This window comes from Kockiozyma suomiensis, assembly GCF_038497685.1.
Source record: "Kockiozyma suomiensis strain NRRL Y-17356 unplaced genomic scaffold V2V93scaffold_6, whole genome shotgun sequence".
NCBI classification, from domain to species: Eukaryota; Fungi; Ascomycota; class Lipomycetes; order Lipomycetales; family Lipomycetaceae; genus Kockiozyma; species Kockiozyma suomiensis.
The window spans coordinates 312,429-339,317 of NW_027117669.1; the positions used below are offsets into that span (position 1 = coordinate 312,429).

Below are 26,889 nucleotides of genomic sequence, written 5' to 3' on the forward strand. Positions count from 1 at the left end.
AGATGCTGTATACTATCTATTTTCGTTTCTTATCTCTTGTGTTTAGTCTAAGCCTGGGGGATGACGGATTATGAGAGGTCGGAGCCCTTATCGCGTAGAATAATTACGCCAAAAGCTAATATAGTGGCAGCACGAGGCCTCGCGTCTGAAACCGAAATAGAGCGCTGCTGGTCGGGAGTTAGAGGGCCTGGTTTGAATGCCTCTAACAGGCATCGCGCCGGACTGATGTGGGACTAGCGAGAGAACTTGGGCTGGTACAGAAGAATGCAGTGGCGCTGAAGCCACTGCCGTCATTGGGTCATCGCCAAGGGTTTCTTGTCCAAAAGAAGGCATCTGTTCCGGGCCGTGTGGAATTCGCGCACAGCTACTTCGTCAACAAAGCACTCACCAAGTCAAGCAAGTGGAGATATTGTATTGCGCTGTCTAGAGGGTGTTTTGAGCGCCATATCTAGCGCTCTTGCTGTTATCACTACTTCCAGGTCGATGACCTCCAGGTAATCGCATACATGTAGTATCTTTTATAACCTTAGTTCCCTCTCAGCTGTTTTGCTCTCAACTGGTTCAGACTGCTGTGTTAATATTCTTGATCAAACGTCCAAGAACTCAGAACCTGGCCAGTAGATCTTTACACAATTGTAAACAACCCTATTTTCAAATTTTAGTGTTGAAGCGTTAGCCGAGCAGACTATTTTTTGCCCCTAGCATTAACTGGCTGTCTTCAGCACCAACCAAATCGTGACATGCGGAGTTCATTTCTCCCCTGTATAATAATGATAAGAAAATCAAATATCAATCTAGCCCCAGCTCACTTCGGACTTTCGATCTCCTATCTTCTTGAGTATCGTTCGGATCCTCTTATCTTATGATAAGCAGATCTCTATATATATATTGTTTTTAGAACTTTTGCCTTTGCATCCTAACCTCTCGCTCCACTCAATTATCTTTGCTACGTAATAATCTCATTGCCCCAGATATACAACTGTCATCTACGTCGGCCATACGCCACAGTCTAAGTACCTCTGACATGGCTTATAGTGGCGGTCTGATGCACTAAAATCATCCTGCTCTCGGCTGTCAACGCTACTTTGATGAAAGGCACTCATGTGATCGCGACAATTAGCAAAATCATTAAACGCTAAAATCTAGAGTACATCTATACTCAGTTTTATCACTGAGGTTTTTCTTAGTATGGAAAGTGACTTCTTAATAACAAGATATTCAAAGACTGGTTTGATTTCTTGTAGTCATGACCAATAAAATTCCGGTTGTGATCTTACAGCTATATTAATCGATGTGTTTATTGACTTCGCTAAAGTCTGGTGTTTCTAGCAACACATCAGTTGCACTTTCAGCTTTACTTTGAAATAGGACACTACGGGAATACAAAACGCCAGCAAAAAAATATGCGTGTAAGATAGTAATCAAGTCAAATCAGGCATGGACTCTCTCGCTATGAGTTCGTATGATTTTCCTTTTCAGCATTCGATGTGTCGTTTCTTTTCTCAAAGCGTTTTCTCAGAATTTATCAATGAAATAAATTTGTATCATTTTATTACATTATTGAGCCAATATAGTTAGTCATACGGTTCCTTATATATAGACTCCCCTGAATATAGCATGTAACACAGTACGGAAACTTAGTAAGCAACTTGGCCGCGCTCCATCCGCTTTACGTTTTCAACTACTCCTCTACCATACGCACATGCATCTAAATCAAGCAGGGCTTAATAGCTTCTGCTATCTCACCAAAATAAACAAGTCGTCAATTAGAAAACAAAGATTCTAGCAAATTAAAATTCAAATCTAATCTATATACTTCTATCAAACAAAAAACATTTTCATATAAGGACCGAAAACCTAGTTGCCAAAGGCCTTTTCATAATCAACCAAGGTGACACGGTACTTGACATCGTTGTCGTGGCACTTCTGCAAAGCCTTAGCGCAACCTTCTTCGCTAATGGGGATAGTCTCAACCCAGGGTCTGACGCCCTTCTCGACCGCAAGATCCATCATCTCGAGAACCTCCTTTTTGCTTCCAATGTGGGTAGCGCCAATGTAGACACCGTTACCGAGCAGCGACATGGGGTTGATAACGTATCCTTCACCCTCAGGCAGACCGACGTTGACAAAGTGGCCGTGGACCTTGAGAACGGACAGGTACGAAGCAATGTCGAAGTTCTTGGACGAGTTAGCACAACAGACGATGATGTCGAGTTTCTTCTTCAACGGAGTAGACCAGCCTTCCTTCTCGGTAGCGACAAAGACGTCAGCGCCGAGCTTCATAGCGTCCTCCTTCTTTGAATCAGTACGCGAGAAGACGTAGACCTCGGCACCCAGAGCCTTAGCCCACTGGATACCAAAGTGACCGAGACCACCGATTCCAATGATGCCAACCTTTTTGCCTGGACCGCAACCGTTGCGCTTCAATGGTGAGTAGGTGGTGAGACCGGCGCACATCATAGGAGCGACGAGATGGGTCTCGAGCTGCTCGGGGATGAGGAAAGTGAAGAGCTCGTGAGAACGAATGTGGGAGGCGTAGCCACCCTGTGTGACATTACCGTCAGATCCATCGTGGTACCCAATGGGGTAGGTCGAGCCATAGGTGTCGATGATGGTCTTGCAGTACTGCTCGTTGCCGCTCTTGCATTCATCGCAGGCCAAGCACGAGCCGATTTGAGCACCGACGCCAACACGGTCACCGACCTTGATCGACTTGACGTCGTCACCGACCTTAATGGCAGTGCCGATAATCTCATGTCCAACAATTAGAGGAAGAGGTGTCTTGCCCCATCCACCGGTGATGGTGTGGACATCAGAGCCGCAGACACCGCAAGCCTCGATCTTGATATCAATGTCCTGGGGGCCGAAAGGCTTGGGCTTGTACTAAAAATTTTCATAGTGTTAGCTTCAGCCATGGGCAATTGGCGCTGGTCGAAAAAGCAGCACAAAATTGTACACAATTAGTGATTAGTACATACCTCAAAAGCCTTGGGCTTATTCCACTCTTCGTATGAGTAGCCAGCAAAGCCTTGAAAAGTATCAGGGTAAACCATTGTGAATGTAAGTAAAGAATTGAACGACTATTGAAGGTTCGGAAGAGAGACGAGAAGTAGCCGGACGAGGAGGCGAGCAGGCAAGACTTTATCCCACTAAATAGCGATACGGCAAGAGGCTACTGAATCTTCCTAGCTGCCGTCCGCCAGCTAAGTTCTACGGCCGGCAGCTAAGTTCTGCGGCCGGGACTGCGGCCCTTCCTGCCGCTATCTCCTGTGACATCGTGATTCGCGGTAACAAAATGAGAAATCGTCAACGGCTGGCCCTGCCCAAGCTATATCTTTGGAGTACGGGATATTCACAAGCAAAAGACGAATAAGATACAATCGATACGCGATGGTGCATCGCTGGACTGCCAAAAGTTTTTTGCTGACCGGAGATCTGGCACAGATCATTCCTGCATTATATTCTGCAGCTATTTTATTTATTTTTATGTCACAAGCTCAAGCAATTGATCACGCACTTAAGTAAGGTTGTGATATTAAAATCACAAAATTACCTAAGCATTAGACCTTTTTTTCTTTGCCGACTCAGCAGCACAAAGAAATAGACCAGGGCTATCTACTGAAAATCACTAATTTAACTATGTAAATGCAAACGCATTATTCAGACCACAAAGTGCATTCAATTTGGGTTATCATGTACTGCAGCTCTATCTCATTGGCGCCCACTTCAGTCTCCTTTGTTTTGGAGTCGCAGATTCGAAACAAATAAATCTAACGTGGCAGCTACAGGCCAAATTCTGTTTTGGTGAAATTAAACGGCAGATCTCTTGACGTCATCTGGTTTCAGGGGTCTGTTTTCTATATGCTGCGTTGAGCACATTCGAACAGCTCTGTGTGTCTTGTCTTGCCGTTTTGCCGCCATCTTTACCGTTGGCTGCTAATAGTATAAATATATGTATACTATCGGATACATGCCTACAGGATATCACGTTGATTGGATACTAGTCAGACCTAAAGATGACGTAAGACTAATCTAATAGAATCTGATGAGCAGGAGCCAATGTTTTTACGCCTCGAAATTTTCACTTTCAAAGTTCTCCGGAACTCTATTTGTTTTCCGCCGACAAAAGTCGCAAACCATTCGCTACATCATATAAATGTTAAGCCCACCATATTGTCCGATGAATGATCCAAAACCGAAAGAAAAAGGCAAATCCCCAATTCTTAAATATATCTATAATTCTATAATTCTATACAGTGACAGCCCATTGATGCTCCGTCTCTCCGTACATGATCTCCTCAAGCCATCTCCTGATTGTCTGAGCGTAAAATCCAGAAGTGCCCATCTTGAGCGGAATCTCAATTTGCCGGCCTTCGTATCCCAACAGCTCAACAGGAGCAATGAAGTACGCTGTCCCGCAAGCAAATGCCTCAATAAGACGCCCCTCGTCCGCGGCCTTGACGATCTCATCTATGCTGAACTCGCGCTCGACGACATTGAATGACGGGCCGGCAAGTCGCTCACGAGCCAAGTCGAGTACACTCTGCCTAGTGACTCCCTCAAGAACAATGCCTTCAGTAAGTGGGCATGTGACAATTTCGGTCGTCCCTTTGGGAGTGGTCCACACAACAAAGAAGTTTGCGGCACCCGCTTCAGTAACTAGTCTGCGTTTGGCGTCAAATAGCCATAGAATCTGATCGTATCCCATTTTGGCTGCCTCCGTCTGAATCTTCATCGTCGGACCATAATTCCCACCGACCTTTGCGTTGCCAAATCCACCAGGCCAGGCACGAACGGCTTCTTCGGGCGATGGTGCTAATAAGCGAAGAGGCTTACTATTATACGACTGTAACCGCGATGCAATGATCAAAAACATGGCATCATTAGGAGGAGTCACTCCGAGTCTTGCAGACGTACCTATCATCATCGGACGCAGATAAAGAAAATCAGAATCGTCAGTCTCCGTCATCTCTACCTCGCCTTGCCACGCCAAATACCGCTTCTCGACCGCGGTGAATTTCTGCACGAGTTTGACAAACTCGGTCTCGTCGAAGGTAGGCAATGAGACGCGATCGCAAGATTTGTTCATTCTACGCGCATTCAACTCTGGTCGGAAAATACAGACCTTGCCAGTCCTTTTGTTGCGATAGGCTTTCATGCCTTCAAAGCACTCTGTTGCGTAATGAAGTACAGAGCTAGCCGGGTCAAGCGCTAGTGGAGCATAGGGGACAATAGATGGAGCACCCCACCCGGTTGTCTTGTTCCAGTTGGCAATAAGCATGTGATCGGTCAATAGACTGACAAGCGATCGCGGATCAATGAATTGGCGCGGGGAGTCATTGAGGGTGGTAGTCAAATCATCAGCACGAAATGTATCAGCAGCAAACGCCGGTGTGGCAACAGCAGAAGTAGCGGAAGAAGTTACAGTGGGTGCCATTTTGTTAACAGATCAACGAAGGATATAGTAAAGAAAAGAAACAGACAAGTAGCAGAGAAAGTCAAGAGATTTATAGGGATGAGGTATAAACATTTATTACTCCTCCGAATGACCCATTGCCGTCAGTTACCGTTTATCCTGACTCTATCTTGCCCTCCCTGCGATATCGCTCTTTGCAGCAGCACACCACATACAATCGAAAAATAAGGTTAACTAGTAAATCGACCCAAAAGAAGGAAGAAAATGGGAAGGAGAAAACTAAAAATAAACGCGGTGGCAATGGCAAAATATTACTAACTCTTGAGGCCGATACCGGCTTCGCGCGGCTGAAGCGTATTTCACCGCGTGTTGCCGTTTGTAACCGGTTATTATTATCTTGGCAGAGACCTTTCAGGCCGGCTTTAATTCTTTTTTTACCATTGTCTAATCAATTATCGTGAATTAAAAACAGATAGAGCAGATTATAAAATACAAAGGAATAAATACAGAGTGCTGGATGCGTCTGATGCAATTTATGGCACCATTCATTAGCTGTCCGCAGCACTCACTCTGCTTAGTGTCAAAGACTTGGATATAATACTCAATAGCTTTAAATGTCGTCGAATCTCGCAAATTTAGCAAACAGGTAAATAGTTGACGGACTCGTATCAATGACTATCGCTGATATCCAAAACGAAAATATGCTAGTCACCAATTTGGGAGAGTTTTTCTTACAGTAACACATTCGAGCATCAGGCCATACATATACATGATATAGAGATGAGAAAATTGTATAGATATTAGGGGCAATAAAAGATCTTGAGACAACTAACAATATACATGAATGCATTCATAAGCACATAGATGAGCCCTCGGACAAAGAAAATTGAAAATAAAATTATCTTTAGTCCGTTAACGAGAAATCAATATTGGGCAGCAAAAGAAATCCAGCGCTCGTAATATTTCTTTAATAAATAGTAGCAATCTGGAATAATTATCTCGTCCTCCTATCAGCATAAGACGTCAAATGAGACAACCGGAGACTATCGTATGCCTAATATAATGAGGAGAGTACAGTTGCGCAAACGACGCTCACAAAACTGATGAGACGACGATGCAGTAAACATAAAAAAAACTTTTGCTTTAGCAAAAGGGCAAACAATAACTTGTCTATTTAGTACTCTCATCAAACTCTTTCTTCTGCATGCGTGCAGGTATCCTATGCTCAAATGACGCTCCTAATCCAAGGAGAGTGAAGCGCTCCACCACTGCTGCTGTTCAGCCGACCTTCACTTAATGCCTGAGACTACCGCATATCCTTACTAAAGGAACTTGTCGCTCGGATTAATCTGACTGTACAGATGCCTGTATATGCGATGAGGGACCTTGCTCCTGGTGACTGAATTGCCGCGGCGCGGTTGCTGGCTGCGGAGGCGGGGGTGGTGGCATGCCGCTCTGGAGAGGGGGCACCATCATCTGCGGCGCACCTGGTGGCATCGACATTGGCGGACCGCGCATCATATGCACTACAATCAAGCAAATGTTATACCTTTTTCGAGAAATCCGCTAAAAATACGTTTACTTACTTTGAGGTTGAGCATAGAATCCGCCATTGTTATTGAAATTTCCCTGCTGGCTAGGATTCGGCATCATCATAGTCGCCTGATAGTTGTTGCGACCAGGCGAGCCGTATCCCGGACCAGGGGCCATCTGTTGCTGCGGGATATAGCCCGGCATTCCTTGATGTTGAATAAACTGTTGAGGAGGTAGTGGAGGACCGCCCATAAATCCTGGTGGAATTCCTGGATTAGGTCCCGGACCACCCCTATAGTATTGGGGATATTGCTGACCATACGTCATCGCAGTCGGGAACTGACCAGGGCTATGCATCATTGGCTGAGTTCCCATATTAGGCGAAGCAATTGGAGGTGAAGCCCCAGATATTAAAGTGGCACGCATAGACTCGTCATACATAGTAGGAGGAGGAACGAACGGCGACCCAGGCCCACTAAGTGAAGGCGATACATGGCCAGAAGGAAGAGATGGAGGACCACGCGGGGAAAATGCAACCGGCGCCGGAAGAGGAATGCTAGATATTCTCACATTTCCAGTAGGCTCAGGCTGAACAAACATCTCAACGTGTGAAATCTCCTGGCTGTCTCCCAAAACCCAAGTAGGTGGCGACATATATGTTTTTGGCAATACAAACGGCTCGGTTCCAGTATATTCCGCCCTTAGAGTGAGAAATGGATTAAAATCATCTTTGATGCTCGAGCGCTTGCTTGGAGCTTTCCATCGTGCTCCAAAAAACGACGGACTTTCAGGGCGTTGCGCAGGTAGAGACTTGTTAGCCAACCGCGGCGTACCAGCCGCCGAAGACGGAGTAATGGATGGAGACATTGATGGTCCCCTAGGTGCAAATGACGGAGTGAAGGAGGCCGCGAGTGGATTGGGCCTGAACTCATGCGCATTGATATTAAGCTTCTTGGTCGGCGTTGTCGGAGATGCCTTTGCTGGCACTGGTGAAGGAACAGGGGGTGTCGAGGAGGTTGTGTCATCCTTCTGCTTGTTAATATTGATAGCAGCTAACCGAGCACTCAAAGGCGGAGCCGGTGATGCCGTCTTGGAAGTCCCTACTCCAACATCAGATCCGGTCTGCGCCATCGCGGCAGATGACAAAGGCTTCTTGGCATCTGTCTGCAGAGAGTTGGCCGCAGATTTGCTAATGATCTCTTCCTGCTTCGCCTTGTCTTTGGCGAGGATAGGGACCAAATCAATAGGAACAGGAGTGTTTAGTTTGAACGACTGCGAGAAAGCCAACAAATCTGACAGCCTATCTTCTTGACCTTTCTGTCTCATTTCCTGCTTCTTCAGTGTGAGTCGTTCTTTCTCACCGTGGACAAATTGCTTGAAAGTGCCAGCGATCTGCTGATTGTCCAACTTGATGGTCGCTGTCTTTGGTACACTATCTCCGGTCGCTGCAACAACAGGAGATGGAATCGCAGTTGCTTCAGCGGCTGGCTTCTCTTTCGGAGAGAAAATTAAATCTTTCCGCACAGATGCGGCAATAGCTTCAGCGGCAGCGGCTTTCCTGGCTGCAGGTATGAAGGGCTTGATTGTTGCAAGTGATGGCGCGGCTTTTGGAGTAGGAGTGGAGGAAGGCACTGTGATTTTGCTAGAGATAATAGCAGAATCAACTTGAGACGCTGGTGTGGGCGCTCTTTGTTCCGGCTGAGGAGCTGGTACTTGCACTGTTGTCTGTGCTGGCTCTTGAGCAGTAGCTACAGCCACTGGCTTGGACGAATCGATACTTGCAGTCTTTCCTCTCAATGCCGGTGGAGTATACTTAGTCGAATCACCCTGAAGATTGCTCAGTTGAGCCTCATTACGCACCACTCCGGAATATTTGTCTTCCTCATCAGCGCCTGAATCATCGATAATCACTCCTCGCTCTTCAGCCATGTGCAAATTACCATTATGGGCCGAACTTTCGATTTCGCGAGCAATACGCTCAGCTTCTGCCAATCTCTCCCTGTATTGCGGGTGAGATTTATCGACTTTTGTGGTATATAAAAGTTCGTCAAATGTTGATTGAACGCCAAATAACTTCTCGTTAGCAGCGAATTGATCCCATGTTCCCCCGCTCTTTTTGGAGAGATCGTCTAGAGAATCGTCAAGGGGAACAGATGCATCTGGAGTCCAAGGCTGCAGCTCTCTTTCGCGTACATCGCCTCCACGCGAAATGTCGGTATCAGTTCGAAAGTCTGGAAATTGGAAGTAATTAGCTCCAGCTCTATCCTTGTCACAAAATAAAATTATCTCTTACTTGACTGCGCATCGACGACGTTAACCTCAATCACCTTTATATCTAACAAATCCTCAGGCTGTATAATTAGAGTGCCAATCACAGTATCTTTAGCCTCATTGTCGAGTTCCTCATTAGGAGGAGCCGCTATTTGGCGGGCAAAGCGGAGAGTCACACCGATATCACCTTGAGTGTGAGCTGATGATAATATGCCAGAGAATCGCGCACCCGTGCGAACAGTCGCAACAACCGAACTACCCTATACGGATTATCCATCAGTGAGCCCAGTACTCTTGCGGATTGAATGATAAATATGAACTTACCACCGCGCGGATCAGTAGATAAAGCAAGCGATCATGCAAGTGCCGGTCCGACGAGTCTGAGTCGCCCCCAGGCGACTTGCGACCACTGTTACTAGCATAAGAACCGCTCCGGTTATTTGGGAACTGACCATTACCACCCTGATGGTTATTCCATGGTTTTGAACCGCGCCTAGAGCAAATCATTAGCCTATAAATCAGGGACATATAGCCGTAAGAGCATGATATTACATACCTTTGATTCTGCGGTCCATCATTCGCAGGCGAACCAACGTTTCGCCTTGGAGGGCCATTTCCCGAACCTCTTAAATTCTGCGGCATATTGCCGCGTTGACTTTGGACACCCGATGCGGGCGAAGGACCCGATCGAGGAGGAGTTCCCGTACCGGAGTTGTTTACGGCCGTTGTCATAATCAATCGATTGCGCCTACTGACAACTGACAGTCAACAAGGCACAAATAATTGCGATTAGAATGGAAATTTCTAGTTCCCAAAGATGTCGGGTGTGAGAAGCGGTTGATCGGTCGTTAATAGGGCTAGAAGACGCGCGTATGCAAAAGATAAATGGGCTTTCTCCTTATTCTTTCGACAAAATCGCAAAGCCACAAATCAAAACTCCTTTTGTGAATTCTTGTAACCAGCAAAAAAAACCGAGCTGAGGATCTTAGAAAATCAAATAAATTCCAGCTTTGAGGTAAAGAGCTGATCTAACACGTCACGGAGCGTGCTCCACGGATCTGGACAGTACCAAATGTTCTAGATCAAATATTGGCAAATAGCACTGAAACACAAACTTAATTGGGTCCAGTAATATTCAAAATAATTTAGAGATAAGAGGAAGCAGTATCCGAAAAACAAGGCTGCTGGCAGTGTGCTAGGCTAGTATGAAATTTCCAGTGATGACCCACAGAGAACAATAAGGATGACGTCGCAAGCGTAAGCCGGAGTCACGAGGGAAAGCAGCTCTAAAAAAAGCAATCTGCAAGGACCCTACTCGGCGAAAATGGGGAGTAAGGATAATCAGAAACCTGAGATGAGATAGGTTCGCGATTCAGCGAGGAGATCGTGCGAGTTGATTTTTTTACCAGGGACAGAGGACTGAGCTAGAAGCATAACCATTGCGCGGTTATTCATATATGACGTTATCTGTCCCCCCGCTTGATTTTGCTTTAAGCACTGGCTAAATGGATGTAATCAATTGCTTCTGAGTATACTTGCCAGCATATAGCAATAAAATAGCGTCATTGGCAGCCAAAATCAAATTAAAGGTAGTCTCAATGTTTGACTGGAGTATTAATCAAATTCAACAGAAATTCTTAATTCCATTGTGAACCACCGATGCCATTCTGGTGCTATTAAATGTGGTAAAGTATACAATATATCATAACATTCTCTCCTCTGCATAATGCGAAATTTTCTACAATTAAGCAAGTTTATAGACTTCGCCTTTCTAATCAAACAGCAGTAAAGAAGAAATTAGAACTGGATGTTATTAAAACCGAATACTAGTAATTACACAGGCTGCTCGAAACCATGTCATTTTTCTCGTCTCACCATCCTTCACCCCAATCATCCTCGTCAATCCCGGTATCTGCAAACTTGGACCCTTTCTTTTGCTCTTTGTGAGCAGCAATTGAATGTGATTTGGTTCCCGCAATAGTCTTCTTCGATGCGGCGACAGCTGTCATAGACCTTGCAGTTGTAGAAATGCTGGGCTTATTGCCATTGGGTACTCTCGTAGTCGCCGCAGACGAAACAGTAGTTCGAGTAGTAATTTTCGCTGGGGCGTGATTAGGTGCCCTGACGGAACGCGTAGGGGCTGTAGTATCAAATCCGGCCCAGTCATCAGCTTCATCATCAGCTTCCTGTTTGTGGTTGCTGTCGGTGAAAGTATTGTCTCCGTCTATATCACTTTCACCCCAACCGAAATCGTCGTCGCCATCAACTGGCTCTGGCTCGAATCTTACTCCTGAGCTGCCAAATCCCAACGAGGAGGTAGACGACGAAGGTCGTGTAACCGATGATCCTGGACTAAGATACTCTGTCGTACCCTTAGAATTGGCAATACTCGAAACAGAGGAATCAGTAGATGCCCTTGGAGGTGGAACCCCGTGATCGACATCGCCTATCTCGTCATTAACAAGTCGCTTTGCAAATCCATTGATCGCATTCCAACCACCCCATGACGACTCACTACTCACTTCGGAAGTTTCTTGCATATCCGGCAGTTTAGGGGCGGCTGTACCCGACGCCGGAGCCGATGTAAGAGGTTGTGCAGATCCGGCATCTGACATCGTCGCAGCATGACTAGTCACTTTTGCAAGGTAAATCTCAAGAGTCTTATGCGCTTGTGAGCGCACGATCTTCTCTTTGTCTAACAAACTCGGGCATATGGCCGGTAGCAGCTTAGAGCAGCAGTCTTCGGGAGAAAAGATGTCAATAGTGACAGCCAGCGCCATCAGCGCAGCATTACGAGCATGCACGAATGGATCCTTCAACGATCTGGTAAACGCAGTTACCAAAACTCGTGACCGGGTATGCGGTCCGAGGTTATGTGCTATCTTCCCCAAACAGATCGTAGTATTAGTTCTGATTCCCGGTTGCTCGTCGTTCTGGGTGCGTGCTAAACTTCGTAGTAGGTCATTGTTTATATTGCGATCGGATAGTTTCGGTACAAAAACTAAAACTGACTTCACAGTTTGTTCGCGGATTGCTGGTGCAATATCTGAGAAACCATTCAAGAGCTCTGGAAAAATTTTGTCATTTATGACTTTGTTCGGGAGCTTGTCGATATACTTGTTCAAATTCTCTAGTAATGCAATGCGAACCGTTCTATCAGGAGACGAATATAATTTAACAATTGTCGGCATGACCGCCGCTTGAAACTCATCTTGTTCCACATTCTGTGCAATGTCCAGTAGAAGCGCGAACAATTTAGGGCCACCACCGCCAAATTCAATACAACTAACCAGCTGCGGTAGAATTTTCAATCTCAAATAATTAGGCGGGAATTTCGATCTGGCGCGCTGAAAGTCTCGGATAAATGATTCGCGTTCATGCTCGCTTTGCACATTTAAACTATCCACGCTCTCCGAAAGCTGAATCAAATCTGTCTTAAAAAATCCACCTCCAGGAGTCACTTTGCTGTCTTCTTTGCCAACATCTATGAATTGCTTGACACTCGCTCTCTGTCGAGGAAGAGCCTGAACAAGTTTCTTGAAGGGTCCAAATAATTCTGCGGGGATATTTTTTCGTGCCGATGATTGTATCTGATCAGCAGTAGAAAATCTACCATTAAATATTTCAAAAATGAGAACACCGAAAAGATAGGAATCGACCAAATGATGAGGTTGTCTTAAGTCCCAAGTCAGCAAAACATTATATATCAATAAAAAAGCTATAGCTACTACTTTTTGAGAATATCCCATCCGCCTTTATTTACCTCAGGAGCTGCAAACCGTCGGGAATCGGGAACCAAGCCGCCGAATGTGTAAATCACAGGTTCTTCTTCTTTTGTCGAAGTAAGAAGCTCAAACCCGGAAAGTCGCCACTCGCCGGTATCGGCAACGAATATTGAGGATTGGCGAATATTTCCGTGGATAGAAGATGCGTCCACATTGATGAATTTGACCGTGTTCTACATACAATATTAGCCGACTGGCTAGTCAAAATTCCAGTGTTGAAGACTTACGGCCACGAGATATAGACCCCATTTCATAGCCTCGTTGTTCATAATCTCTCTGTTTTGCAGCACCACATCCAGTGGAACGACGGACTCTGTGGCAATCAAAATTGATTGCTCATTCTAATACTCGGAGTTAAACCTTTTGGTCAGCTAGGAGAACCCATATGATTGACGCACCTCGTACGTATCTAGAACTTTGATAATTCCTGGATATCTCATAGTTCTCAACTTCTTCATGGCATTTCGTGCCAACGGCAGTCTACTTCTTTGTGAATTGATATCGAACTCGAAAACGCAGCATGCCAAATTATCGCTCTAAAATAATGGTCAGTCAAACTTGCACCAACTGTAGTACGCGTCTTAGCTATAAAATCAACGGCAGAAAACTTACGCGACGCGTAGCATGGTAGACATTCCATATTGTGTCATTTTGGAATTCTATCTTCTCTCCGAGAGAATAAGGGAATGCAGTGTTTGCCTTCGCCGCAATTGACGCGATCGTCGACTTTAGGAAGTCCATAATTTCTGTTTTAGTATCACAGACAGCAACAATGCATAGAGGATCTAATGAGACGCGCAAGAAAAAAGAAAAATAAATTCTCAAAGGAACTTTCAATGTTTGATAGCGGATTGTTTGTGTTTCCCAGTTTCTGAAAGTGTCGGTTGGGAGGGGTCTTTAATGGCTAGCTGGTCAAGTATATTGTGCAACGAGCGACACAAGCGACAGCTGCAGAGCAAAATCCTTTGCTACTAATAAATTTAAAAAGCAGTATGACAAGGTAGGGGAACGCTAGTGTCCGGAATCTGTAACTGCGCTGAACCAGAAAAAAATAAAGCGACCGGTGTGTCTTGTTGTCAGCTCTCGACACGTAGGGTGGGCAAATTTAGCTTTGTACTTGGATGCACCAGTGCCTGCTCAGCTTGCGAGAAACGGGATGATTTTTTCTGACAGTCTCACTTTCATATCACCGAGTCGCATTTGATCATCGATTGTCATTAAATAATAGGTATGAAGTAATACGAGTCTTACATCTCATCTAATTCAATATCAAATTTGTAGAGATTTTTCGCATTTACCATGATAAATATCCGTTCTAAGTATGACACGGACGCTTATAAATATACATAATACCTGTACTCGCTTCAAGCACAAAAACAAAACCCACATCCTTCCGCAATCCATTCAAAGATAAAAAAATAAAACAAAACGAAAAACACAGGAATTATGAATATGCAAAACTATTGCCCAAAAAGCGAAAAGCAAACAAAAGACAGGACTGTGTAGAAAAGGAAATGCCTAACCAGAGAGTACGTTCCCTAGGATACACATGATCATTTTGAGGTAATGCCAGCCGCCCGAAAGTGATTTCGAAGAGACTACTAAAAAAAACTTTTAACCAGAAAAATGCAAAGCTGTAGAGCAAACTCAAAAGTCGTTTCCTAGAGCATCAATGCTGACAGCTTCTCCCTCTTTAAATGGAGGCAGTCCCAAGTACGGACACCCATCACATCTGAAAGCATCACCGAGAGAACAGTTGCCGCAAGAGCCAGTCTTTCCAGGAACGGTAAAATCGATCTCGGCTGTATCGTCGAGTGAGAGTTGAACGACGTTAGCTTGCTTCTGCCGCCGCTGTTCTTCCTCCTGAAGCTCGAGTTCTTTTAATCCACAAGTGCAATCCTTGCAAGCCTTCCGGCGTCTCTTTCCTGTGGGAAGACAGACGATAGGAAGTTTGATAGTATCAGGGAGCTCACCATCAAGCAGAGCGTCCTCATCGATAATATCGTCATCCTCTACATCATTGAATGAAAACTCGTCGTTAACATCCACTGTCCATGGTTCTTCTGCCTGTCGTTTAGGAGACGAAATTGATGAAGCAGTAGAAGTGGTGGATGCAGCAGAAAGTGCAGGAGAAGAGATGGACGACGTCGACGTTGCTTGTGGAGTGGAGGTTGCGCTGGGCTTACTTAGGAGGCTGATGGAGGCAGCAGCTGACCTCTCCGTCGGCGACCTCCGCTTCAGTAGAACGACTTTCTGAGCCTCGGGCTTTGTCCAGATAGCTTCCTGACTATCCCCTGAGACCAAAAAGCCATTCATGAGAGCATCCATGTTTTGCAAAGACGAAACACCTTCAATCTTGCCGCCAGCGACAATGGCATCAGCAATCATCGCCACCACAGCTGGTGGCAGCGTAGTACCGGATGGCGCCACCCTGATACCAGTGTAGTGCGCTTTAGGAAGAGAAACTGCACCCGAAGAGAGACGGTCGAGCATCTGATGCGACACTGGCTGAACCATTTGCGCCGTAATTTCGGACACCCGATGCGGGTCAGATGCCAACGAAGGATGTGTGAGAAGGAGTGTCGGCATCACGGGCTGAAGATAAATCAAAGAGCGCGAAGAAAAAAAATCCTAGAAGGCGACAGCTGTCGGATGGGACAGTGTCAGTATTAGAGGGTCGAACGAGTTGGGCTGAGAGTGCACGAGTTTATGAAGGAAAAAAAAAAGGTGGAGGCGACTTATTGTAATCAGCTGTGAGAATGCGAAGGGAGAGAAAAAGCTTAATTCAGAGCGGCAGTTTGTAAGCGCATTTTGTTTTAGGGTTCAAATTATTAATTTCCGGACGTAAAGTCACCCGTTATATCACGTGATATATATGAATTACCAATGGGCGATAAGTTAATGTAAACAATGGCCTCGACTGATGCTAGATGGCCAATCATGACAACTACAATTCATCTTTTCGGCAAGCCCTTCTTGTCCCATGAGCCCCACTAGTTGCTGAAAGGCAATTAATATCTACCCTTGGCTTTGTACCTGACCTTGCACGCGGACGGCGGCTCATCTGTTTAGAACTGGCTTGTGCTCTTACTGCCACTCACGACTGCTCTAATCGTCATGCCTCTCTCTGTCGCCTCACAACATGGCCAGCCGCAAGGCGTTTACAGTTATTTGATCTTGATTATGTAGAGCCGAGCCTAAGATAATCAATTTTTCTGTGTTCATTCTTCGCCTAGTTATGTTCTATCAACCGCAGCTGTTGTAATTTTACGTGACCTACGGCAACATGCTATTTTATACTAACATCTCTATATTCCAACATCTGCATAGACTGGCGGAATTGAATTTCTAAAAAATAGTATCTCGTGAATCCAGTAAATTGCCAACGTATAAGTTAAGCAATATCAATTCTTCGAAGAATAATTTTTATACCTCTAGCATCTCTGTGAAATGAATCTGTTGCGCAACTATACGAAAAAGATTTTTTTCGTACCACGTTGATCTTACTATTGTCGACAATGCTTTGGGTAGTTTCTTCTGTAACAAGGCTATTGTTTACCCTAAGCTTCTGATGTATATCAGAGAGGTTTAATCATGTGTTCTGTAAACCAGAAGAACCAGCCAACCAAGCAGCCAACCGAGACGTTTAAAAGTTGTTCATCGATTGAAGACAGCGCATCTTCTCCGCTTTTTCCCCGCTTTCTTCGCACGGCGTCGCATGCGTTGCCGCGGCATACCCCTCTCACCCCTCAAATAGTGGGATATCGATGCATGAAGATCGAGTCGACAAAGCTGGTACGCGATTTGACGGATAGCTGCTTGAGATCAATAATCATTAACCCCGCATTCATTTTCATCTGATCCAATGCGTTCGTGCTTTTCTTCCATACAGATTAGATTTAGTTTTAAGAGTAGACACACGATTTCTTGGTTGGAGAAGACTACTAATTGCTGCATCGAGCTTTGGATGTTGATATAAGCTGATAGAATTGATATTGCAATGTGATTTTGCTTCAGAGGAATTTATATAGCAGCGTTAGTCAAACACATAAAGCGTGATGGCTGCTGAAGGCGGTCTACATAGAAGACAAGTTAGGTTGAGAATGCTGCTCATACTAGAAAAGGCAACACTCAATAGAGCCAATCGGACGTAGCAGACGATCTCGATCACTTCCCCGCTGTCCCCTCTTTTTCTTACAGTTTTATTTATTTTAGAGAAAATAAACGACGCCAAAAGAGCACGTTCATTTATCTTGTTTTCGATTGCATTATTTTCCAAGCGCGCGTGCGCGTCATGAAATAAATAAATCAAAAGCCTCGTCGACGTTTTTTTAATCTCCCTTCTTTTTCCGCGAGCCGCACATTTTTTTATTCAGCCTAACAATTATATAATAGTATTATAACTGTTTTTCTGACAGAGCCAAAGGAAAAGAGGGGAAAGAGAGTTTATTAGTTTAACCCCACTCATTTCTCACTCCCCGCCCATGCCGGAACCCGAGACAATTGCTCGCTGTCAGAACAAATTGTTGTAGATCAGTTGCGCGGAGACCATATCTCACAGCAATTACGAGTAGCAAAGTATCAAGAGTAGTGGCTGGACCTATCGGCGGGGCGTTGCTTTGGTTGCTTTTAGAGTGATTGTTGGTATGCTCCGACCTTGGGGACCGCTTCCAAAATTCCGGGACGAGTATAGCCTCGCTATCTACAAAAGAAATAAATTAGGCATCACTCCAGAAAACTGCGGCTGATATATAACATCACAAACCTTCTACGACAGCAGCGCTCAAATCAATGGTTTGCGACTTTGTGTACCGGGCACTCCTATTCTTACTCGATGTGCTTGCTTGAAAATAAGTTTGATAGATCACATGCATTTGTAATAACACACTAGCTAAAAAAAGTTGATACAACACAAACAAGCGCGCAAGATAATATGAATTTCGATATTTATCTCTTGAATACGAAACATTGAAGAGATTGATGTCCAAAGGACACAAGCGACATAAGCATAAGCATATGGCCAAAAACACCTCCCAGATACTCCTAATCCTAGTTCAATCCTTAAGTTATATAAATCAAATTCTCAAAGTACGCCAATAAATATATATGCCGGGCCCAATCGCGCCGAAAGCAAGCCGGATGATTATAACGAAATTATGAGAGCAAGCAAAAGTGATCAAAACAAAAAAATCACACAAAACACAAGCAAAATAAAGTCAGAACTTGCCGGCTTTATAGGTAGTATCTACACAATGATCACCCAAGTATATGCACAACTACCAAACTATACCGGTGAATTGTATAGGGTAGTATTGGGAATCAGTCTTCATCTTCGTAAAAGACCTCTTCCTCAAGGTTATCGAACTTTGACGAGTTCTGAGCCCAGGCGGGCTGCTTAAACAAACCATTGCCGCCGTTCGAGTTAGAGCGGCGGCGCTGTTGTATCTGCGGTTGAAAATTGTACTCGTCCACGACATCGACTAGCTCGTCGCCTTCACGGCCCCTGTGAGTATTATGACGTTAGCATCCCGTATCGGCCTCGCGCGTGGGGTGATTGGGAGGTATGTCGCGCGACATGTGCGGCGCGTTGGGAGTAAACGACTGCCGCAATCTACCCCAATCGTAGTAGCAGCAAGGGTACATACCAATTGCCTCTGCCGGCGCCATTCTTCTTGGACTTGAAGGGCGGGTTAGAGGAGCCAAAGGAGGCCTTGCCCGAGAGACGCGGGAGACTGGTTGCGTGAGCGTCAGCCTCAGCGTGGGTAAGCGAGTTGGTACGAATGGTGCGGGTCATGATACGTGGTGCGAGAGCAATTGAGAAAGATGAAGAGCAATTGAGGAGCAATTGAGAAGACAGAGGCAGGATTGAGTGAAGCTGATGAAAAAGAAGTCGACGGGAAGAGGCGCGCCCGGCGAGCTTTATAGAAAGAGCGTGAGCAGTTTTCGGCGGGATTCCATATGTGGTCGAGATCGAGCAAAGCTAGAGAAGGATCACACGACGGCGGCACCAGCCACGCACCGCCCCGCACGGTGAGTCAGACTCAGGGCTTGACGTCAGGAGTGGCGCAGCGCACTCCTTCTTGCGTCGTCCTTTCCTGCCTCGTTTCAGCTCTGCGACGCCAAATTCCACCCGGGATCAGCATGCCACTGAAAAATTTACTCCCGCTTGCCCCAACATCTGCATACCGCTTAGTTACCGACCGGACTGTGTCGTGCCTTGTCTAAAACAGCAGCCATCAGAATGCAAAAGCCACACCCGAGCCGCAAGCCACGCCTCTTTAGGACATGAGCCTATTCAGGCCAGGTCACTTGCTCTGGCGCTATCTACCGCAACCGGCTCGGCTCGCCTTTGTTGACGTGCTGCTCCGGCTCCCGTCACGCCAGTGTTTAGATAACTACTATCATATCACACAACATCGCGCCGTCTAGTCGTGCTTTTTCTCGTATCTACAAACTTTGAAATGAGCATTGCGCCGTTCATCTTACTTATTAGAGTACTATGTCGAAAATTATCCAATCCTAGTGCAATCTCTCGACACTTATCTCCCACCGTAGCTATGTTAAACGCGCCTCCACACTCAATTCTCGAAGTATAGTTATCACTCATTTGCAGGCTTCTTACTTGGCTTATCGCTGCTTGCATGTGTCTTCTTTGCCTTTGTATTTGACCGCCCTTCGCGGTCTCTTTTCTCGACAATATACCAGCTCTCGTCTCGATCAGTGTCGCCTTTGTGCACAATCGATCGCGCGTACTCCAGATCCTTGTAAATTGTCTTGATTGCGGTCTTGACACCATCTTCAGCTCGAATATGCTCGCCCACCAACTTAGCCTTTGCCACAATCCGCTCGTTGTGCGTAGCCTCCCACAGCGCTTTCGCAAAGTGTCGCACTGTAAGCTTTTTCAAATGTATTCCCGCGCCCAAGTCTTCTACGCGCCCAGCGTAAAAAAATTGGTCACCAAAAAACGGCTTTATAACAGTCGGAATACCAGCGCGTAGACTCGCGCCAGTAGATCCGGATCCGCCGTGATGCACTGCCGCGTCCATCTGCGGGAACAGCCAGTCATGAGGGGCGGCTTTGATTTGAAATACTTCTGGTGGAAGCGGAACTTCAGTCTTTTGAGAGTTTTCAGAATGTAGACGATCAGACCATCCCTTTGACAGGATGCAGCGTACATCGGCTTGCAAAACCGAGTCAATCACCGCCTGCGTAAGCTCCCGAGGCTGCGCTACTACAATCGATCCGAAGCCAACGTATACGAGCTTCTTCTTGTCTTTGCGTGCCTTCTCCATAAATTCAATCAGCGCGGGATCCGGCACATAGTCCTTGCCGCCTTCGTCAAGAAACCAGTATCCTGTGACCTTTATCCAGTCTGGGAAATCGAGCGGCGGAGGTACTACGGTCGGAGAGAAATTGTACAAAAACGGCACTCGTTGCATTTGCAGTCTATCCAGAGTTGTTCGAGGCAGATCTAGGGTCTCTGTGCGCCACTTGTTCACCTGGCCGGATATACCCTTCCAGAAGATATTGTCAAACATCACATATGTCAAGTAATTATATGATCCACCCATTTTCTGCTCGGGAACAGCAAATGCGTGAGGATAAGTTCGAGTCCTTGTCCACGGCATCGTGAATGCTCGAAAATACGGAATTTGTAAAGCTTCCGCAATATGGATTCCAGCCATGGCAGAAGGTGACTCAATCAGCACGTCGGTGCCTTGACATGCCACCCAGGCAGTCTCAAGTAACTCCTTTATCCAGCCTCTAAAACTAGAAGCCGCCTCCCGCAGAAACGAGTATGTAAACATTCCGTGCTCAACACCTAGCCGCATCAACTCGGCTGGATTTCCGGCTACTGGCTTGAAACCAATACCATAGCCGACGATCCAATCTTCGAATTCTTCATGCGTTGCAATCACAACATCGTGTCCTTCAGCCATAAGGCCCTTTGCCAGAGCGATATATGGCTGGACATCACCTCGTGAACCAATAGTCAAGCAAGTGAATTTTAGCTTCTTTGACGGTTTGACAAGCATCAAACTCTCGTCAAAACTCGTCGATTCAAAAATTAGTGGGGTCTCCATAATCTCTTGCGCTCGCAACATATGCGAGTCTAAAATAGAGTGCTTATGCGCTTTGGCCAATTCCAGCTCTTCTTTCGTCATCTTTGGCTCGGGAATGTCGTCTGCAGATTTGTTTCGCAATGCGTCTAGTTGTCGAAGTAATGTCACAGCACAATCGTCACGACTGTCAGAGGACCCAAACTCAAAGAAAACTTCTTCGTGGCCGTGGATGACGATCACCAAACCAGAGTATCCGAATCTGAACCCTTGCTTCTTCTCCACATTTTCTATGTCCGAGTGTGGGAGAACCATCTAAAAACAGAGAGTTAATCTAAATTCACAATAACTTCAGAAAATATATCTCACCTTTGTCTTTGTGCCAGGCAGTAAACTTCTAAAGCAGAAATGCTCTGAGCCCATGTATATTTTCCCATACAAAGGAATAGCACGATGCAGATATCCGTAAAAGCTGGCAATCAACCTCTCGTTCTCCGGCAACGCGAAATGCGACCGATACCGGTCCGCGCTCTCTTTCTCGGCCTCGATATTAGCAGTCGCTTCGTCAGGAGTCAAGTGTACACTATCACCTTCCAAAGCCATGCCTCCGTGACCATCGAAATGTTTAGCATTTCCTACCCACATTTCAGTCACTTTGTCCACATAATCGGAAGGATTCGGTACACTCGGCAGTAGACTCTGAACTTTTCGACCTCCCTTGCGCATCCAATCTGACCATCCTTCGCTACCAGGTTTTTTCTGTTCGAGAACCACACTCGGCGATGGCGATGATTGCGCAGACGCGGCACCGACGTCAATTATATCGTCAGAGGTGTCAGTTGATGAGGTGGCCTCATCAGGGGTAGCCGATACAGGTGTCGTCTCTGGCGTAACCGCAGATGAAGTTCCCGGTGCATACTGGACAAAAGTTTTGACTTTTGACCCAACGTACTTAAATGGACTTGATCCTCGAGTACTATGCGACTTCGACAAGTTATCCAGGGAAAGCGACGAGCTACTTACGCCTGGTGAATGCGACCTACCACGTCTCGGTATAAAACGCGAGCTCGACCATGGTGAACTAGATCTTGAGCCGCTCCTAAGAATCTTACCGTCAACTGCAGACAAGTATCTAGCCGATGGCCGCACGCGCGACTCAGTCGTATCATTTATCGGCGATTGACGCAAAGCGCGTCGCTCAAACATCGTCGATGCGGTCATCGTATCGTTGTCGCTGTCGCCATCGTCGTCGTCGTCGGCATCGCTGGGTACTGATCGTTGCGCAGGGGTAGCTGACGCAAATAATGAGCCTCCGGAATTCTGAAAAGGCAAAATGTGTTTGTGAAGAGCCCCAAGAGCCTCGTCACCTCCGTGAAAGAAGGTAAAGAAATAGTCGTCGACAGCGTACATCTCCCCTTCGTCAACGTCAACAACTTTAATCTTGACAGTATTTGCAAACTCCATAAACGGGCTCTCTTCAAGATCTAAAACATTCTCTGACGGAATAACAACTTTAACTGAATCACCGTCATTCTGTGCTCTGAAAATGGCCTGCTGGATAGAAATAACCCATTCCTGAGCACTGACAAATGAGTCGGCTCGGAAATGATATTTTTTAGTTTGCGTTATGATTATGAATGAAACCGGACTCGCACCAGCTTCTTTGAGCGTCAGCTTGGGTCGCGCTAGCTCAACACTAAGAGCATACCGAAGATCAATGCTGCCGAGCGGAAAATACAGGTCTGAGGCAGAGCTGTAATAAGAAAAGACATTGTCTTTTATCACGCACCAGAAACGCGAATAACGGCCTGGAGGTCTGCTTTTGCGGCTCAAAGTTCCTGTTTTGAATGTTGTATGCTTGAAAAAGACGTTAGCAAATAGAGCACCCTACATAATGTGATCAATATGGGGACTCACAGTCTTGTGAGGAATGTAAGCAAAAAAGGCAATATGTCTGGTAGTAATAAACATATGCCCTTGCAACAAGATGCTCTTTAACAAATAGCAAGGAAACTCTATAATAGCGTTAACCAGATGTGGCTTCATTAGTTTTTTCGCATACAACAGCAATTCTTACCATGCAAGACTTCTTCCTGCTGAGCGTAACCAAAAACATTCCTTAGTTTTTCTGCCAGAGCACTTGATCTCAGCGACTCTGTTGAATTTTGAGTTATAACACTAGCACTCTCGTCGTCGTGGGAAGATGATTCAGATCTAGTAGCGTTCAAAGTGAGAAGCGAACCAACTGATTTAATCGGTTCAAGCGGTGAATGTGGATAATTAACATATTCGTCAACGCTATTAGAAGCTCTGTTTAATAAAAACGAAGACGCGAGTGGTAAATTAGGTCGCGACGGTAAACCTCCGCTTTCTCGCATATCCGAAGCGAAAGCTTTTCCTTCACTGTCGGTCACGACGATCGAGGTACCGGAGGAACCGTCGTCATCAAAGACCTCGTCATCCAGATCATCTTCGTCTACCTCTGGATCCTCCGTCTCGTGTTCATCATCGTCGCCACTCGTAGCCATTCGATTATACCTTGCTTTAGAAGCCGCCGATATGAACGAGAATATCGAGGTTCCAAGACCGGTAGCTTGAGCTACATCGACCGAAGTTGACCGCCTATGCTTCGCTGATGACGACGGTCGTCGACCACGGCCTGTAAATCCCCGTGTAGTAGGTCCAGCCAATGTCTGAGTCATCAAATCAGGTTTACCGTTATCATCATTGTCACCATCCTCACCATCAGCGTCCTCATCGTCGACCACGGCTTCCTCTTCGGCACTAACAGAGTGAGCCAGCACGTCATCAGACTTACTCGCAATCTTGCGCGATACACCAGGTAAATGATGAGACAGAGATGACACGCTAATTCTGCTTTTTGTTCCTGAGCCTAATCGATGTCGTAAATACTGTGACGCAGGCTTCGCGGACATCGACAGTCGTAATCGCGACGAGGTCGGGCTGGGCGGCGGTGGCTGACTCGGCTCAGGCGATGGCGGTGTAGCCGTCGACTCATGAGACATAATGATCAGTGATCTAGCCCAGAAAAAAGAAATTATCTAGTCCGATTACTCGCAAGCTACTAATTAGAGTGTATGAAAAATTCGTAGGGATCGTGAGCTGTATCCTATTGCGATGACGGCGCACTATGCAATAGTTGTATTATGATAGAGATTACTGTAATTATTCTGGATCAACTTACACGGGTGTCGAAGACCCAACTTATTTTCCCTAATCCGCGGACACAGACCCCGACAATCGCACCAAGCACTACGCCACATGATCGGCAATAATTGAGCGCAAAGTGGCGCTACCAACCAAAGTCATAATTTTGGAATGCGCCAGAAAAAAAGATATTGAACAATTCGAACTTTCGAAGTCTTACGAGCTTTGGCAAGCTTATAACCGCTTTCAAAATCAGCGATGGAAGGAAGGTGCGGGCGCGCGCGCGCGGCATCTTTTTTCCCGAAAGCTCGGAAAAACTAGGTTGCGAAGCCCCGAGGGTTCGTCACTGCAGACCGATGTTTTCTCAAGATTCGGAGCCATATAATAACCAGAAAGGAGAAAACATCTAATTCGAAATAAACAAAAACAAAAAGAGAATGCTTCCGCGGTTATTTTAAATGCTAGGAGTATCCAAATACACATAGTTTGATGTATCAAATTCATATTTACAGTATCCAATGTGTTTTAAGATATACAACCAATTCGCAATCAAAAAGAACCAATTTTTCAACGCCAGCTTCTATGTACAAAAATCTGAGTTCAACCATCAATCTGAGTAAATAGCAGAAATGGTCACCACTGATCATTCGCTACTACTTATCCCCGGGCTCGATCAACAACAGCCCACCATTCCCACAAATCATCCAAACTTTGCACATTCTCGGCCTCAAACCCGCGATCGCTAGCCCAATACCTGCCATAATCATCACCAATAGCATACAACGCGGCTCCGACAATGTCAGTCAATTTCAAAAGACATCTCCAGCGTGCGAAGGCGGTGGTCTTAAAAGTCATTTCAAGAAAGCAAGCCTTATAAAGAATTGGTCTACGGAGCGGGTGTTCAGTGACAAATCTTCTGTCAAATGACCCTTTGATTGCTTTGTCTAATACAAAAAGTCCGACTACTGCCGCGTATAGTAGTTGAATGATTGACTTAGGCGACAGTGTAGTGTTGAGCCTTGATTGCTGCTGCTGTTGCTGCTGCTGCTGCGATTGCTCATCATGAGTCGATCCAGCGGTAGGCGATGCCGGTGTATGAGAAGCTGAAGTGACAAATCCACTGAAAGAAGGAGATGCAGTATTATTTTGCAACCCTTCCTCGGCAGACATAAAATCAAACTGTGGATACTCGGAAACTTCACTGCTGACAATGTCAGGATGCTCGATTTCCCACGCTGATAACACGTCGACAGCAGAGAACTCAGCAGGAACGGACATGGATCGAGGGCGTAGTATTAGTCGTGCAACTTCGGATAAAGCAATTACGTCGCACATAAATTCGGGCGAGTCCGGTCGCGGGATAGTGTAGTCTCCCGCAGAAATGAGAGTCGGCGACCCAGTAAATACATGTAGCCAAATATCTTCGCATACAAGAGTCCACCATAATTGATCAGTCATAGCCAACGGTCCAAACTCATCCTCTTCTCGGCCGTTAACCACTCTGTTCCAGCCAAGAGCAGTAGCCATCCTGACCGCTGTCGCGAACCTGACACCTGCGGCACGTTCTTCTACACGTAAGGCGAGCAGCGCAAGCGCTTGCACATTTTGCGGAGCGGGAATGGTCATCGGAGATTTTGTCGCTATATAGGAATTAATAGACTGCTGCACATTCTCGAGTTCACTCTCCTCGGCACCCACTAGCAGAGCACCAAATAAGCGCATTATGCACGTCAAAAATACTGCAGACGAATGCGTAGGTGACGAGAGTTCTAAAGGTGAAACAATCGGACAACAAGGTAATATGACACTTTCAAATATCTGCACATAGTCTTCGCGAGGTCTTGGAGTATCCTCAGCATCGTCACGTAAATAAGATGAGCGTCCGCGGGTCTCGACGACGGATAGTACAAATGTGCAATCTTTATTTAATTTCAGACATCTTCGGCATTTATTGCTTGAAGAAGACGTTGGAGCAGATGAAGCAGATGAAGCAGCAGGCGGATCTTCGCATCTACACACAGGAATATATCGTTAGCTGAGAGATTTAACGAAATCCATCGCTCTAATTGAAGAGCGAAAACAAAAAGAAATATAATGTACGTACCGTGACCGCGCCTTACGGCATTGGTCACATGCCCGAACTGTCTTTGCACGCTTGTGCTGGACTGAGGATAATGCCATGCTGCAGCAATTATATCATTTTCAAGGCGTGTAAAATCGGCTCCGGGAGCAAAGAGTATTTTTATTTATCGTTCTAATATCCAAAAACTGTACACACTGACAGAAGCCAGTCCGGCTAACATAGATCAATTAACTTACGGAAAAACATATTTGCTTTCTTGATTTAAAGTTTGAGCACTAGACCTAATTCGGCGTCTTCGGCCGAGCTCCCTCTCCTCCGGCTGTCGGCCAGCAGATCATACAGCGGTGAGTTACAGTCAACTCAGTCCAGACTTGAACAAAAAAAAAGGTGAACAGTTCTACGAAGAACAGAAAAGTTGACAGACTAGGACAGAAGGCGACAAGACAGGCAAGATGGTGCCTTAATAAACAAACCTAAAAACACAATTTAGTCCTCTCGACCCGATAACAAGATTAGCTGGCGTTAGGCTAGGAGAAGCAGCCAGGAGAAGGGCGAGTCACACGGATAAGCAGT

The 26,889-nt window shown here is 45.8% G+C and overlaps 8 protein-coding genes across 8 annotated transcripts; all 8 read right to left on the reverse strand.

Annotated features, from left to right (window-relative positions):
* Positions 1-1,741: 1,741 nt before the first annotated feature.
* On the reverse strand, positions 1,742-3,445 carry V2V93DRAFT_368691 (chaperonin 10-like protein). Its single transcript, XM_066909843.1, has 2 exons — positions 2,979-3,445; positions 1,742-2,883 (listed from the first exon to the last, which is right to left on the reverse strand). Exons 1-2 carry the CDS (start codon positions 3,051-3,053, stop codon positions 1,858-1,860), a joined length of 1,101 nt encoding a protein of 366 aa, XP_066766075.1. The 5' UTR covers positions 3,054-3,445; the 3' UTR covers positions 1,742-1,857.
* An 804-nt stretch (positions 3,446-4,249) lies between these two features.
* On the reverse strand, positions 4,250-5,281 carry V2V93DRAFT_391013 (aminotransferase; the record flags this gene model as incomplete). Its single annotated transcript, XM_066912425.1, has 1 exon — positions 4,250-5,281. One exon carries the CDS (start codon positions 5,279-5,281, stop codon positions 4,250-4,252), a length of 1,032 nt encoding a protein of 343 aa, XP_066766076.1.
* A 1,713-nt stretch (positions 5,282-6,994) lies between these two features.
* V2V93DRAFT_323863 (uncharacterized protein) lies at positions 6,995-9,952 on the reverse strand (the record flags this gene model as incomplete). Its single annotated transcript, XM_066907449.1, has 5 exons — positions 6,995-8,697; positions 8,728-9,180; positions 9,243-9,480; positions 9,545-9,713; positions 9,777-9,952. The coding sequence occupies 5 exons, from the start codon at positions 9,950-9,952 to the stop codon at positions 6,995-6,997; spliced, it is 2,739 nt and encodes a 912-aa protein (XP_066766077.1).
* Positions 9,953-11,022: 1,070 nt separating this feature from the next.
* V2V93DRAFT_368698 (armadillo-type protein) lies at positions 11,023-14,212 on the reverse strand. The gene is made up of 5 exons (XM_066909844.1): positions 13,618-14,212; positions 13,404-13,541; positions 13,233-13,346; positions 12,952-13,178; positions 11,023-12,895 (listed from the first exon to the last, which is right to left on the reverse strand). The coding sequence occupies exons 1-5, from the start codon at positions 13,744-13,746 to the stop codon at positions 11,092-11,094; spliced, it is 2,412 nt and encodes an 803-aa protein (XP_066766078.1). The 5' UTR covers positions 13,747-14,212; the 3' UTR covers positions 11,023-11,091.
* On the reverse strand, positions 14,199-15,731 carry V2V93DRAFT_368699 (Fe-S cluster assembly protein DRE2). Its single transcript, XM_066909845.1, has one exon. The coding sequence runs from the start codon at positions 15,592-15,594 to the stop codon at positions 14,653-14,655; it is 942 nt and encodes a 313-aa protein (XP_066766079.1). The 5' UTR covers positions 15,595-15,731; the 3' UTR covers positions 14,199-14,652.
* A 2,125-nt stretch (positions 15,732-17,856) lies between these two features.
* V2V93DRAFT_368706 (uncharacterized protein) lies at positions 17,857-18,940 on the reverse strand. The gene is made up of 2 exons (XM_066909846.1): positions 18,651-18,940; positions 17,857-18,508 (listed from the first exon to the last, which is right to left on the reverse strand). The coding sequence occupies exons 1-2, from the start codon at positions 18,797-18,799 to the stop codon at positions 18,325-18,327; spliced, it is 333 nt and encodes a 110-aa protein (XP_066766080.1). The 5' UTR covers positions 18,800-18,940; the 3' UTR covers positions 17,857-18,324.
* Positions 18,941-19,604: 664 nt separating this feature from the next.
* V2V93DRAFT_323722 (uncharacterized protein) lies at positions 19,605-23,443 on the reverse strand (the record flags this gene model as incomplete). The annotated part of the gene is made up of 4 exons (XM_066907445.1): positions 19,605-21,380; positions 21,435-22,922; positions 22,983-23,080; positions 23,143-23,443. 4 exons carry the CDS (start codon positions 23,441-23,443, stop codon positions 19,605-19,607), a joined length of 3,663 nt encoding a protein of 1,220 aa, XP_066766081.1.
* Positions 23,444-24,619: 1,176 nt separating this feature from the next.
* On the reverse strand, positions 24,620-26,866 carry V2V93DRAFT_219892 (uncharacterized protein). The gene is made up of 2 exons (XM_066907043.1): positions 26,338-26,866; positions 24,620-26,244 (listed from the first exon to the last, which is right to left on the reverse strand). Exons 1-2 carry the CDS (start codon positions 26,412-26,414, stop codon positions 24,891-24,893), a joined length of 1,431 nt encoding a protein of 476 aa, XP_066766082.1. The 5' UTR covers positions 26,415-26,866; the 3' UTR covers positions 24,620-24,890.
* Between the last annotated feature and the right edge of the window lie 23 nt (positions 26,867-26,889).

Excerpts from the sequence above, each read along its gene's own strand:
- V2V93DRAFT_368691 (XM_066909843.1), bottom strand. The coding sequence starts at position 3,053 with ATGGTTTACCCTGATACTTTTCAAGGCTTTGCTGGCTACTCATACGAA. Across the intron at positions 2,884-2,978 it reads ATAAGCCCAAGGCTTTTGAG|TACAAGCCCAAGCCTTTCGG; the intron begins GTATGTACTAAT and ends GAAAATTTTTAG.
- V2V93DRAFT_219892 (XM_066907043.1), bottom strand. The coding sequence starts at position 26,414 with ATGGCATTATCCTCAGTCCAGCACAAGCGTGCAAAGACAGTTCGGGCA. Across the intron at positions 26,245-26,337 it reads TGCCGTAAGGCGCGGTCACG|ATGCGAAGATCCGCCTGCTG; the intron begins GTACGTACATTA and ends TCCTGTGTGTAG.
- V2V93DRAFT_368706 (XM_066909846.1), bottom strand. The coding sequence starts at position 18,799 with ATGACCCGCACCATTCGTACCAACTCGCTTACCCACGCTGAGGCTGAC. Across the intron at positions 18,509-18,650 it reads GGCGCCGGCAGAGGCAATTG|GGGCCGTGAAGGCGACGAGC; the intron begins GTATGTACCCTT and ends TAATACTCACAG.
- V2V93DRAFT_368699 (XM_066909845.1), bottom strand. The coding sequence starts at position 15,594 with ATGCCGACACTCCTTCTCACACATCCTTCGTTGGCATCTGACCCGCAT.
- V2V93DRAFT_368698 (XM_066909844.1), bottom strand. The coding sequence starts at position 13,746 with ATGGACTTCCTAAAGTCGACGATCGCGTCAATTGCGGCGAAGGCAAAC. Across the intron at positions 13,542-13,617 it reads TCTACCATGCTACGCGTCGC|AGCGATAATTTGGCATGCTG; the intron begins GTAAGTTTTCTG and ends CCATTATTTTAG. Across the intron at positions 13,347-13,403 it reads AAGTTCTAGATACGTACGAG|AATGAGCAATCAATTTTGAT; the intron begins GTGCGTCAATCA and ends TCCGAGTATTAG.